The 14,234-nt window shown below is 35.9% G+C and overlaps 1 protein-coding gene across 1 annotated transcript in view; it reads right to left on the bottom strand.

Annotated features, from left to right (window-relative positions):
* Nucleotides 1-4,420: 4,420 nt before the first annotated feature.
* The window catches only part of LOC121387861 (fatty acid synthase-like), an 80,783-nt gene continuing 70,969 nt past the window's right edge, over nt 4,421-14,234 (bottom strand). The window contains exons 35-38 of the mRNA XM_041519093.1: nt 13,268-13,369; nt 8,071-8,231; nt 6,759-6,955; nt 4,421-5,200 (exon numbers count right to left, since the gene is read on the bottom strand). Coding sequence (XP_041375027.1) covers nt 5,001-5,200; nt 6,759-6,955; nt 8,071-8,231; nt 13,268-13,369 — 660 coding nt within the window. The 3' untranslated portion in view covers nt 4,421-5,000. The remainder of the gene's footprint in view (nt 5,201-6,758; nt 6,956-8,070; nt 8,232-13,267; nt 13,370-14,234) is intronic.

The raw sequence follows: 14,234 nt of genomic DNA, 5'->3' as shown, positions 1-14,234 counted from the left end.
TGGTAAATGTTTAAATTTGCTTAAAATACTATCCTAAACCTCCAGACTCTGGGGAGGGATTTAGTTCAGTCTGAGCACTCACCTAGGTGCTCGAGCCTTGGGATTGAACCTCGTCGGTCATCCATTTGCTTTTTCCTGCTCCACAATAGTTGGCCTTAAAATTATTAAAATCCAAACTACATTGTTAACAATGATAAATTTCTCTCCTCCCTTTAAATACAGTTAGATTTTGTCCAGACACATTGTAAAAAAAACCATTACAATGACAGATTCCACCACATAAAGATCCCTTGCCTAGGGATAACCTTGTTACCTATATCAACTTCGCCTAGATTGCCTAGGGATAACCTTGTCACCTATATCAACTGCCTAGATTGCCTAGGGCAAAAAGCGTGTAATTTTGTGCCAACTGCCATTTTTTCTTGTCATGGAATACTTTCCAAAAGATTTAAAAGCACTTGTGATGGCGTCAAGTTAGCCAAGTTAAGATAAGTGACATGTTTATCATATAGTATGTGGAATTTGTTGTGTTGTAATGGGGTTTTTTTCACGTCTGTCTGAACAAAATGTTGGTAAAATCTGTCGGTAATTTAAGGGAGACTAATTTATCATAGTTCTGCTACCGTTTTTCCCATTCGTAGCAAGGGCTCTTTTATATGAACTATCCCACAGACAGGATAGCACATACCGTGGTCTTTGATATACCAGTTGTGGTGCACTGGCTGGAACAAGAAATAGCCAAAAGGCTTGGGCGACACATTGTAGCTCGATGGGGCCCACTGACTGGGATCGATCCCACACTGACCTATCATCAAGCGAGCTCTACCACTTGGTTACCTGGTTCGGACTTTAGTATCCATAACCAGGTCAAAGTTTATCAAAAAAATTTCTTGAAATTTAGTTGATACAAAAACTGGATTTTGTTTACATGTTTTCCCCATTGACTACTAAAAGTGTAAACAAAATTATTGCGATCTGAAAAGGTGCATTCTAAAAGTGATTTATTTGGAATGTCTTAATTAATGAAATCTCTTCATTTACAGTTAGTTTACATTTAGCCAATTAAGAAAAATGAGACTATTTTTCTCACAATAATCAACATTTTCAAATTCATACAAAGGGCATGCTGTTTTGCTACCCCCAACCCCGGAAAGGCATATATTCACCTGGATATTGATGAAGCATCACCTGAATTGTATTGCAGCCACAAAGTCATTTACAAGTAATTGTCCATGCTGACAAGACTTAAAACCTGATATTGAGAATTACTATATATTCTATATTGAGATGGCATGAATATTAAAAGTACACCAGTGTGATTCCAGCTATATAGTTAATTGCCATTCATTTTCATGCATATTTACGTTTTCTGTCATTTTCTCTGGACTACACTAAATGTTGATTTAACAACTGTCACTTACTGTCAATCGTTCGGTTTCAATATACCTGTGTACACAGAACATAAATTTCAATGTTTTTTTGCATGGAATGTTCATAATTATTTGTGGAGTATAAACTAGTTAAAACTAGGTGGTGTATAAACTAGTTAAAACTAGGTGGTGTATAAACTAGTTAAAACTAGGTGGAGTATAAACTAGTTAAAACTAGTTGGAGTATACACTAGTTAAAACTAGGTGGTGTATAAACTAGTTAAAACTAGTTGGAGTATACACTAGTTAAAACTAGGTGGTGTATAAACTAGTTAAAACTAGGTGGAGTATAAACTAGTTAAAACTAGTTGGGAGTATAAACTAGTTAAAACTAGGTGGAGTATAAACTAGTTAAAACTAGGTGGAGTATAAACTAGTTAAAACTAGGTGGAGTATAAACTAGTTAAAACTAGGTGGAGTATAAACTAGTTAAAACTAGGTGGTGTATAAACTAGTTAAAACTAGTTGGAGTATAAACTAGTTAAAACTAGGTGGAGTATAAACTAGTTAAAACTAGGTGGAGTATAAACTAGTTAAAACTAGGTGGAGTATAAACTAGTTAAAACTAGTTGGAGTATAAACTAGTTAAAACTAGGTGGAGTATAAACTAGTTAAAACTAGGTGGAGTATAAACTAGTTAAAACTAGGTGGTGTATAAACTAGTTAAAACTAGGTGGTGTATAAACTAGTTAAAACTAGGTGGAGTATACACTAGTTAAAACTAGGTGGTGTATAAACTAGTTAAAACTAGGTGGAGTATAAACTAGGTGGAGTATAAACTAGTTAAAACTAGGTGGTGTATAAACTAGGTGGAGTATACACTAGTTAAAACTAGGTGGTGTATAAACTAGTTAAAACTAGGTGGAGTATAAACTAGGTGGAGTATAAACTAGTTAAAACTAGGTGGAGTATAAACTAGGTGGAGTATACACTAGTTAAAACTAGGTGGTGTATAAACTAGTTAAAACTAGGTGGAGTATAAACTAGTTAAAACTAGGTGGTGTATAAACTAGTTAAAACTAGGTGGTGTATAAACTAGGTGGAGTATAAACTAGTTAAAACTAGGTGGTGTATAAACTAGTTAAAACTAGGTGGAGTATAAACTAGTTAAAACTAGGTGGTGTATAAACTAGTTAAAACTAGGTGGAGTATAAACTAGGTGGAGTATAAACTAGGTGGTGTATAAACTAGGTGGAGTATAAACTAGTTAAAACTAGGTGGTGTATAAACTAGTTAAAACTAGGTGGTGTATAAACTAGGTGGAGTATAAACTAGTTAAAACTAGGTGGTGTATAAACTAGTTAAAACTAGTTGGAGTATAAACTAGTTAAAACTAGGTGGAGTATAAACTAGGTGGTGTATAAACTAGTTAAAACTAGGTGGTGTATACACTAGTTAAAACTAGGTGGAGTATAAACTAGTTAAAACTAGGTGGAGTATAAACTAGTTAAAACTAGGTGGTGTATAAACTAGTTAAAACTAGGTGGTGTATAAACTAGTTAAAACTAGGTGGAGTATAAACTAGGTGGTGTATAAACTAGGTGGTGTATAAACTAGTTAAAACTAGGTGGAGTATAAACTAGGTGGAGTATAAACTAGTTAAAACTAGGTGGTGTATAAACTAGGTGGAGTATACACTAGTTAAAACTAGGTGGTGTATAAACTAGTTAAAACTAGGTGGAGTATAAACTAGGTGGAGTATAAACTAGTTAAAACTAGGTGGAGTATAAACTAGGTGGAGTATACACTAGTTAAAACTAGGTGGTGTATAAACTAGTTAAAACTAGGTGGAGTATAAACTAGTTAAAACTAGGTGGTGTATAAACTAGTTAAAACTAGGTGGTGTATAAACTAGGTGGAGTATAAACTAGTTAAAACTAGGTGGTGTATAAACTAGTTAAAACTAGGTGGAGTATAAACTAGTTAAAACTAGGTGGTGTATAAACTAGTTAAAACTAGGTGGAGTATAAACTAGGTGGAGTATAAACTAGGTGGTGTATAAACTAGGTGGAGTATAAACTAGTTAAAACTAGGTGGTGTATAAACTAGTTAAAACTAGGTGGTGTATAAACTAGGTGGAGTATAAACTAGTTAAAACTAGGTGGTGTATAAACTAGTTAAAACTAGGTGGAGTATAAACTAGTTAAAACTAGGTGGAGTATAAACTAGGTGGTGTATAAACTAGTTAAAACTAGGTGGTGTATACACTAGTTAAAACTAGGTGGAGTATAAACTAGTTAAAACTAGGTGGAGTATAAACTAGTTAAAACTAGGTGGTGTATAAACTAGTTAAAACTAGGTGGTGTATAAACTAGTTAAAACTAGGTGGAGTATAAACTAGGTGGTGTATAAACTAGGTGGTGTATAAACTAGTTAAAACTAGGTGGTGTATACACTAGTTAAAACTAGGTGGAGTATAAACTAGTTAAAACTAGGTGGAGTATAAACTAGTTAAAACTAGGTGGTGTATAAACTAGTTAAAACTAGGTGGTGCTTAGTTAATTTCCTTGGGGCAGGATGTAGCCCAGTGCTAAAGTTCCCACTTGATATGAAGTTGGTTTGGGATCGATCCCCGTTGGTGAGCCCATTAGGCTATTTCTCGTTCCAGCCAGTGCATCACGACTGGTATATCAAAGGCTGTGGTTTGTGCTATCCTGTCTGTGGTATGGTGCATATAAAAAATACCTTGCTGCTAATGGTTTCCTCTTGACTAATTGTCAAAATTACCAAATGTTTGACATCCAATAGCCGATGATTAATAAATCAGTGCTCTAGTGGTGTCGTTAAACAAAAAACGTGTTGTTTTTGTGTGTGTGTGTGTTAATTTCAAGGTGTATATAACAAATACTGATTTGCCAGCCTGTTTTCTTTAGAAGCATAGCCTGGCATCAAGCACTCTCCATAGTTTATGGTTTTAGAAATGGGTTCGTAATTGTAAATCACATTTTGTGTTAAACACGGTTTTGAGACTATATCATAAAAAAGCAAGGTTTGTGGAAATAATTTTATTACCAAAGAATTTGAAAGTAACAGTTATAAAGGTGTATATACATAGATTATCTTTCAAACGTCATGACGACGATTTATCAACGAGCAATCCAAAAATATGTCCTAGCACCAAAACATATTAGTTTATAGACAGCACATTAATACTGGTGTATTATTCTATAAACACTCTTTACAAATATATACATCCAAAACTCATAAGTAGCACAATATAATTATAATTTATAATGCAAACAAAATTCTGAGTATTTAAACATGCTGAATAATGTCTTTACAAAGGGAGGCCGATTTGTCAAACATTTATTAGTTGTGCGAAATGCTCTTAAGATATTTCTCTGACATTTCACATAAAGCTTTTGTCTTTACTCCAACACAAGAAACAGTCAGGTGGGTATTTTTACCTTGCTAAACCTGCCAATTTACGCTGGTTATTATTGCACTGAAATTACAAAATACCAAGAAAAGCATAAATACAAAAATCATTGTGTACATTTAATACATTAACCAACTGAACATTCACCGTTCCATTATGTATTTTGAACTACTGTGGGTCAAACTTGCAGGTTAATTCACACTGGGACACAGAATCTTATTGAGTTCATGAATCACTGCCTTGCCATTTTCTCCACACACAAATGTTTCATGATCGCCACTGAAATAGGAAATGTGTACTTTTCCATTGCACTGTGGTCCTAGTCCATAATCAACAGGAAGTGGGGTCGAGTTGACAGGCTCACATTTCAAGCGTAGCAGATGAATGTCCCCTACAATAAACCAGAGAAAGAAAGAAAATAAATAAATATATATACACACAGTAGAATCTCATGTCAAACTCTGAAGGGTCGAATACACCACCACACTCGAACTAAAAATGAACACATTGACAGAATCGTTGGGTCAAATACTTTTTCGAGCACCGACAACTAACCATTAACGTTTGTACTGTACTGTACTGTACTGTACTGAGGTGTGTACAGCACGCTTGAATTGCAATTGGATATAAGCATGAAAATTAAATAAAAATTAAAGGGGGGGGGGGGGACAAAAACAACATTGAGTGGCTACAAGTTTATAACTTTACTCACATATTTTCACGTAAATGTTTTTTATAAATACATAAAATAATGTTCATATGTTAAAAGGTAAGTACTATTTTCTTGTTTTTCTTCTGATTTTAATATTTTAGATCAGTTAATTTAGTTTAAAATTATGCAGTTGGGGTTAGCTGTCCAGTATTTATGGCCATTATTCCCAATCTGTTTTTGGAAATGAACTACGATTCATATTCCAATATTTTATTAATTTTGTTGTTGGTAAAACAATCAAATTTATTATTTATTATTAAATTAGCTGTCACAATCAGCAATCGATTTCTGAAATACTAGCCAAAAACCATAAGCATATGTCCCTCATTTTTGTTTGGGGGGGGGGGGGGGGGGAGGCTGGCTTCTGCCTGAATTAAACGAAAATGCCTGAATCTGCATAACATTTATTCATATTAGCATGATTACCAAACAGCTATACAGAGTTGCAAATGAATGAATACACATTTTTACATGTATTACAGCTAATTTTGAGGGTAGAATGATGGAAATACATGGTAAAACGGTCTCAGGTTAATGTTTTGCCTGAATATTATTATCATTTTTGCCCAAATTTGAAGTTTTGCTACAGCACTGGGTGTGGGGGGGGGGGGGGAGAGCTTTTGCCCCACTTGAACCCCGTCTTGTACGCTTATGCCGAAAACCACTTTTTCCAAGTCAAAATTACCAGGTATTTTTTTTATTAAATCAACGAGTCTTGATTAATCTATTCCCTGTTCTATTTCCAGTCAGTGCAGTGTGCAAAATGGCATGAAATATGAATTGGGGAATGCATTGTATACAGTGTCCAGTATGTAAACTGGCATGATGTCAGTCGAGATATCACGCCTGCTGTATCAAGAAGGTTAATCAATGTATATTGGTGTTTGTCACACTTGTGCTAGATGCAATATTGCACTCCTTATGGCAAAAGTAGGGAGGACTTGCACCCTTTATCATGTTTAAATGTCTCGGATTATTTTGATTTATGGCCCTACATTTGCAATTTCTAAGATTTTAATGTAATTTATTTTTAAATCAGGGCAAGCTCTGGCACTCACCAAATTTGTCAACTACAAATTTGAAAAACAATTGACGAGTTTATGAAATAATTGATATTTTGTTACAAAAGAACTGGGTTTTTGTCATTTTTAAAGTTTAATAGATGATTTGGTGAAATGTTCTGCAGACCCAGAGCTAGCCTGAAAATCATGCATGTAGTCAGAAAATAATGACTTGCCATTAAACTTGTGTTCTACATGATAGGTGTCGATCATCTGTCTTATGTCAACCGTCTCCAAAGCCTTTTTCTCTCGCGACAGCCGCATAATTTCTTTGACCGAGTTGAAAACGGCATTACTGGAAACACGGAATTCACTCTTCTTCTGCTGCAGTCTGCTCTTCGCAGCCAGCCATTTCGTTTTCTGTGGACTCGGGCTGAAAACCAATCAATACATAAGCAGTGTTTAAGCTGGACTGAAAACAGATCAATATATAAGCAGGGTTTTAAGCTGGACTGAAAATCAAGACATAAGCAGGGTTTTAAGCTGGACTGAAAACAAATCAATACATAAGCAGGGTTTAAGCTGGACTGAAAGAAAGAAAGGTTTTATTTAACGACGCACTCAACACATTTTATTTACGGTTATATGGCGTCAGACATATGGTTACGGATCACACAGATTTGAGAGGAAACCCGCTGTCGCCACTACATGGGCTACTCTTTCCAATTAGCAGCAAGGGATCTTTTATTTGCGCTTCCCACAGGCAGGATAGCACAAACCATGGCCTTTGTTGGACCAGTTATGGATCACTGGTCGGTGCAAGTGGTTTACACCTACCCATTGAGCCTTGTGGAGCACTCACTCAGGGTTTGGAGTCGGTATCTGGATTAAAAATCCCATGCCTCGACTGGGATCCAAACCCAGTACCTACCAGCCTGTAGACCGACTGCCTAACCACGATGCCACCGAGGCCGGTTAAGCTGGACTGAAAACAAATCAATACATAAATCAATTGTATTATTTTGTTTGCCATGTAAAATTTGAAATTGTCAAATGTAGGGAGAGACCTTAATATAGGCATCACCCATTGGTCAATCCCAAACGTAAACACAAATGTCAATAAATATTGTTTAAATAAAAAAAACCAGCAGCTCTTCTACCTCCAGACAAACTAAAATCAATGTTCTCAAGTGCTGGTGTTAAGCAAAACAAATTGAAGAGAGTGCATCAGAATTATGTCTGACATCTGATATCAATGTTCTGATGGAAGTTTTGTTTTGTTTACCCCCACCACTAGACAACATTGATTTAATAATCATCGGCTATTGGATGTCAAACATTGGTCATTCCGACAGTCTTAGAGAGGAAATCCCCTACATTGTTCCATTAGCAAGGGATCTTATATATGCACCATCCCAGACAGGATGGCACATACCACCACCTTTGATATACCAGTCGTGATGCACTGGCTGGAACAAAAAATAGCGAGCACTTGGCTGCGTCCCGGTCCTTAAAACAACATCCAACTTTATTTCCATACGTTCTAACCTGACGAGGATGTTGCCCATCATGAAGTCGACAGCCATAGCTGCTCGGGCTCGCAGGTTCGGCATTTGCTCTAGAGCCTGTTGTACCATCTCTCTCTGGGGAATCGGCCCAAGCATCTCCATATACCACATGATAGAACCTACCTCCAGCAAATCAGGGACCTAAAATATTAATAAACATGTATATAGAACCCACCTTAGCAAATCGGGGACCTAAATATTAACAAACATATATAGAACCCACCTCCAGCAAATCGGGGACCTAAATATTAACAAACATATATAAAACTCACCTTCAGCAAATCTGGGACCTAAAATATTAATAAACGTATATAAAACCCACCTTCAGCAAATCTGGGACCTAAAATATTAATAAACGTATATAAAACCCACCTTCAGCAAATCTGGGACCTAAAATATTTATAAACGTATATAAAACCCACCTTCAGCAAATCTGTGACCTAAATATTAAACAAGTATATAAAATTCACCAGCAAATCTGGGACCTAAATATTAAATAATTATACAACACCCACCCAGACCTGTCAACCTTTAGTCAAGAGAAAGCAGGAGGTGTGTGTTGAAAAAGCAGGAGATTTTTTAAATTCACACAATTTAACCCAAAATCGCAAGATTTGAAAAAAACATTATTCAATAAGTTATATGAATACTTTATAATGTCAAATATACTTCTTAACCTTAGATCTTGGCATTAAAAAAAATAAAAAATTATTAAAACTTTTTTTTTTTTCTTTTTTTTTAAGTTTAAATATTATTATGATTTAATACATATTTAAAAAAATATATATATTTTATCCAAAAATGTTAAGAACATGAACAAGAAATAAAAAATTTAATTAGTACATTTACGGTATTACACTTACAGCTTTACAGGTTGCGTTACATTATCATTTGTGGTTAGTGTACCTAAGTACCAAAGACAAATTTATATAAATCTTATAAATTAATATTCCGTTTTTACTATAATGAGGAACGGTGGCGTGGTACTTATTTAAAATCATTATAATGATGCAATAAACATTGTATTTTCATTAATCATAAGTAAAACCTCATTACGGACATCGTGTGAAATATACTGGAATTATACCAATTTCCGTGAGTAACTTTATATCAAAGTCAAACACAACATTTTTTAATTGTACAAAAATAATTTCTTGAAGTGTACCCTTATAACCAACATTTTACCGCACAAACATACAAAATTAACTGACACAAGTTTGTTTATACAGCTAATTGGTCTTTTCGTTGTCTTGCTGTGACATGTGATTTTAACATGCATGTGTATCGCTGTCAACTCGGGAGTCTGGCAGTTCAGATTCGTCATAGTTGCATTATCATTATGTAATCCAGTGGGAAGACATTTTACAATTCAGAGGTGTTATTAGAACTAAATTGGATAGTTTTTTTCTTCTATTATATGGCAACACTGAATGTCAATACACAGCCTGTTGAATTAGCGACACACACTTCGTAGCCATTAGGATGACAACAAACATTATAATAACATGTCATTTTATAAACTCCATGTGCTTTTTTAACAATATAAATAGGCTATCCCACAATTCTCACTTCGGCAAAGGTTAAACAGTCGGGACAATTCGGCCTGTTACATTCTCGGAAACCGAAAGTAGTCGACATTTTCCGAATGAGAAAAAAAAGGCAGAGTTACTTCCCTTCTGTTATTTTGACAAAAGAGGATTGATTTTTTTTTATGCTTACAAAAATGTCATTTAACAGGAGAAACTGTCTCCCGCACAGGTGAAAGGAGATTTGATCAAATACCGGGAGACTCCCGCAGAATCCGGGAGGGTTGACAGGTCTGCACCCACCTCCAGCAAATTAGGGACCTGCAACATTTGTAACATGTTATAGAACCCACTTCAGGTTGCATAGTACCAAAGAAGAGAGTTCCGTGTCAAAGTTCGATGTGCACCGTCAAATATTTACGGAGTAAAAGCAGCTGTGGGTGTGATTGGTAGTAATATGTGACACTGATTATTTGTGCAAATACTATTATCCATTGACAATAAATGGTTGCTATTAAAAACATTCATTAAATCTCTTAAATGATATGTGACCCCCCATTTTCTTGCAGGTAGATTAGATGTGAGGTGCCACACTTTCTATTGCTGTATTTACTGGGTGTTTTGAAACGCTGCTTATATCAGTTTTATTAGTAAACGTTAACATTATCGGCAATAGGAATTGATTTGGTCTATTAGAACCTTCAAGCAGATAAGGAATCTAAAATATTCATAAAGTGACATTATGGAATCCACTAAAACATTGATAAATATACATGTAGAACAATAAACGAGCTTGCCTGTCATACCATTTTTATGAAATGAGTTAACAGTTTTGGTATCTGATGAGCGAAAGCGAGTCAGATACCAACGCAGTTCACGAGTTTCATAAAAATGGTACGACAGGCAAGCTAGTTTAGTATTTTATTTATTACAAGCCAACTGCAAACAAGCTGCAACGCAGAAGTAAGCAGATGTCGAGACCTGCGACACATTATCTTTCTACGAATTGGGCCAGCAAGTGTCATGCTCACGTCACTCCAATATTACACTAGTTAGATATCGAGTGATTGTTATGACATGAGCAATATCTCACACTGGTGGGAATATAACCAGTATGACCCACTTGTGTAATAATAATTTCATATGCACAAAGAATGAAGTGATGTCATAACTTAATGCGGCTTCCCCAGTGTAAACGCTTATCAAAATGATGTCGTTTCGTCATCTCTTTTTAGTTATGTTTGAAACGTTTTGACATTGTCCTACCTTGTTATGCACCTCTAGTACAATGGGGACTACAGTATTTATAAACATGTTTACATGATCCACCTCTAGTACAATGGGGACTACAGTATTTATAAACATGTTTACATGATCCACCTCTAGTACAATGGGGACTACAGTATTTATAAACATGTTTACATGATCCACCTCTAGTACATTGGGGACTACAGTATTTATAAACATGTTTACATGATCCACCTCTAGTACAATGGGGGCTACAGTATTTATAAACATGTTTACATGATCCACCTCTAGTACAATGGGGGCTACAGTATTTATAAACATGTTTACATGATCCACCTCTAGTACAATGGGGACTACAGTATTTATAAACATGTTTACATGATCCACCTCTAGTACATTGGGGACTACAGTATTTATAAACATGTTTACATGATCCACCTCTAGTACATTGGGGACTACAGTATTTATAAACATGTTTACATGATCCACCTCTAGTACATTGGGGACTACAGTATTTATAAACATGTTTACATGATCCACCTCTAGTACAATGGGGACTACAGTATTTATAAACATGTTTACATGATCCACCTCTAGTACAATGGGGACTACAATATTTATAAACATGTTTGTTTACATGATCTACCTCTAGTACAATGGGGACTACAGTATTTATAAACATGTTTACATGATCCACCTCTAGTACATTGGGGACTACAATATTTATAAACATGTTTACATGATCCACCTCTAGTAGGCCTACACTGGGGACTACAATATTTATAAACATGTTTACATGATCCACCTCTAGTACAATGGGGACTACAATATTTATAAACATGTTTACATGATCCACCTCTAGTACATTGGGGACTACAATATTTATAAACATGTTTACATGATCCACCTCTAGTAGGCCTACATTGGGGACTACAATATTTATAAATATGTTTACATGATCCACCGCTAGTACAATGGGGACTACAATATTTATAAACATGTTTACATGATCCACCACTAATACAATGGGGACTACAATATTTATAAACATGTTTACATGATCCACAGCTAGTACAATGGGGACTACAATATTTATAAACATGTTTACATGATCCACCTCTAGTACAATGGGGACTACAATATTTATAAACATGTTTACATGATCCACCTCTAGTACATTGGGGACTACAATATTTATAAACATGTTTACATGATCCACCTCTAGTAGGCCTACATTGGGGACTACAATATTTATAAATATGTTTACATGATCCACCGCTAGTACAATGGGGACTACAATATTTATAAACATGTTTACATGATCCACCGCTAATACAATGGGGACTACAATATTTATAAACATGTTTACATGATCCACCTCTAGTACATTGGGGACTACAATATTTATAAATATGTATACAGAACCTCAAGAAACTTAACTTCAACCCCTGGTACAAACAAATGAATATTTTATAGGTAATGTTCATTTTGAAACTGTAGAACAGCTTGTGGGTTTCTCCCAACAGTTCTCCAGATCAGTCTCTTATGTCTTACACCTACCCATTGAGTTGTTAAAACTCACTCTGGGTGGGAGCCAGTACTGGCTGGGCTGAGAACACTGTACCTACCAGCCTTATGTCCGATGGCCTAACCACACCACCACCGAAGCCGGTTGGTTGTTCAACAATCATTCTGAGAGTAAAGCTCAGGCAGTATATGTCCCCTAGCGGGAGCAACCAATTTTCATAACGCCCAACTTCAAGGGCCATAACTCTGTGAAAATGGATAAATTGCCATGAAAGTCAAACTTGATCTGTAACAATACACAATAAAGCAAAACAAAACATTGCAGGTCAATATCTTGAGGCTTTGCTGAAATAAAGCCTGGAAAAACAGTGTTTGGGACAGACAGACAGACAGGACAGTGACCAAACCCAAGTCCTCTGCAGTTGGACCGGTAATAAACAATGTGCCAGGGTGATAGCATTCTAGTCACATTTTGCCATCAGTTTCCTCATGTGTACAATTTAAGCTGTCAAATGCGAATTGAAGTTGAATTTGTCAAATATGCAGTAGCTGTTAAACTTGTCAAAAAATGCAGTTCATCTGTAAATCGTTCAGCATTGTGGCTGTTTCGCTAATTGAAACTTCAAAGGTCGATCCAGGTGATGCGTACCCCACTAAGTATATTCAAGTGCCTCTTTTTTTCAAATTGCTAATATTTTGGGGGGACTAGTTTTAACCCTGCATGTAATGAGCTCCTCAGGTGGCAAGCTACACTCCAGGTGAGTTGTAAAGAATGGAGAGCATGGATAATGCACTGGTTGGTTAAAACGTACTCACCAGGTGAGTTGTAAACGATGTACAGCATGGATAATGCACTGGTTGGTTAAACGTACTCACCAGGTGGTCTGGTGTTCCTGGTGGAACATGCATCTCTCGGATCCGGTTGGTTTGTCCATGGGCCCAGTCTGGGGATCCATCCAACATTATTAGGCAGTCCACCTGCAAATAAACTGATGCACTAGACTGCAAACACAATCTAGCTACAGTCAAACTTCATCATACCGCCCTCTGGTATACCGCCATCCCCAGTTATCGCCTAAAAAATTTTGAGCACAGATCATCTGTATTTAAATTTACATAAATTTACCCCGTTTTACCACCCAACGCTATCCATCATCCGCTAACGCATTGGGCGACACATTCCTATACAAAAGCACAGTAAAACACCTCGATATATATATCAGATGATCTAGTGTACCATCTACTAGTTTGTGACAAATACCTGACCATGTGTGTACATGTGCACGTACACACGCAGGTCATGTTCAGTCAACCACTTTTCACTAACGCTTGATAGACTGGGTTTTTTTTACGCTACACAGTAAACCAAATTACCACTTTGGAAACCAATTAAAATAATTAGCAAATGTTAGCGAAACATTAGCTGGCTGAACTTGGGTTTAGTCTGCCAATCACTCATTCGCTGAATGTGTCAGTCATGAGGTACATGCCAGCTTTGTCTCAGGTGATGGTCATTCAACAATTCCGTAATGGAAAATCAAGGTTGTTATCTTTTTATATATATACAGTCAACTCCACTTATTTGCACATCGGTTTATAGCATAATTCGGTTAATCGACTATTTTCACCCAACACTGAACCATTTGCCCTTATAACACTACAAAACATCCGGTTAATTGCACAGACTACAGGCTATATATCGGTTATTTGCACATATAAATAACAATTATTATTTTTTTGTGCTAAATTAATGTCACAAATGACTGAGAAAGTCTATCAAACTTTGGCAAAAAAACTCAAATAAATCACCGATTAAACTGTTTTGTTTGAGCTCACTGTGTGG

Source organism: Gigantopelta aegis, chromosome 2 (assembly GCF_016097555.1).
Source record: "Gigantopelta aegis isolate Gae_Host chromosome 2, Gae_host_genome, whole genome shotgun sequence".
Taxonomy (NCBI): domain Eukaryota; kingdom Metazoa; phylum Mollusca; class Gastropoda; order Neomphalida; family Peltospiridae; genus Gigantopelta; species Gigantopelta aegis.
The sequence above is the reverse complement of the archived record's forward strand: the minus strand, read 5'-3'. Positions and strand labels throughout refer to the sequence as shown.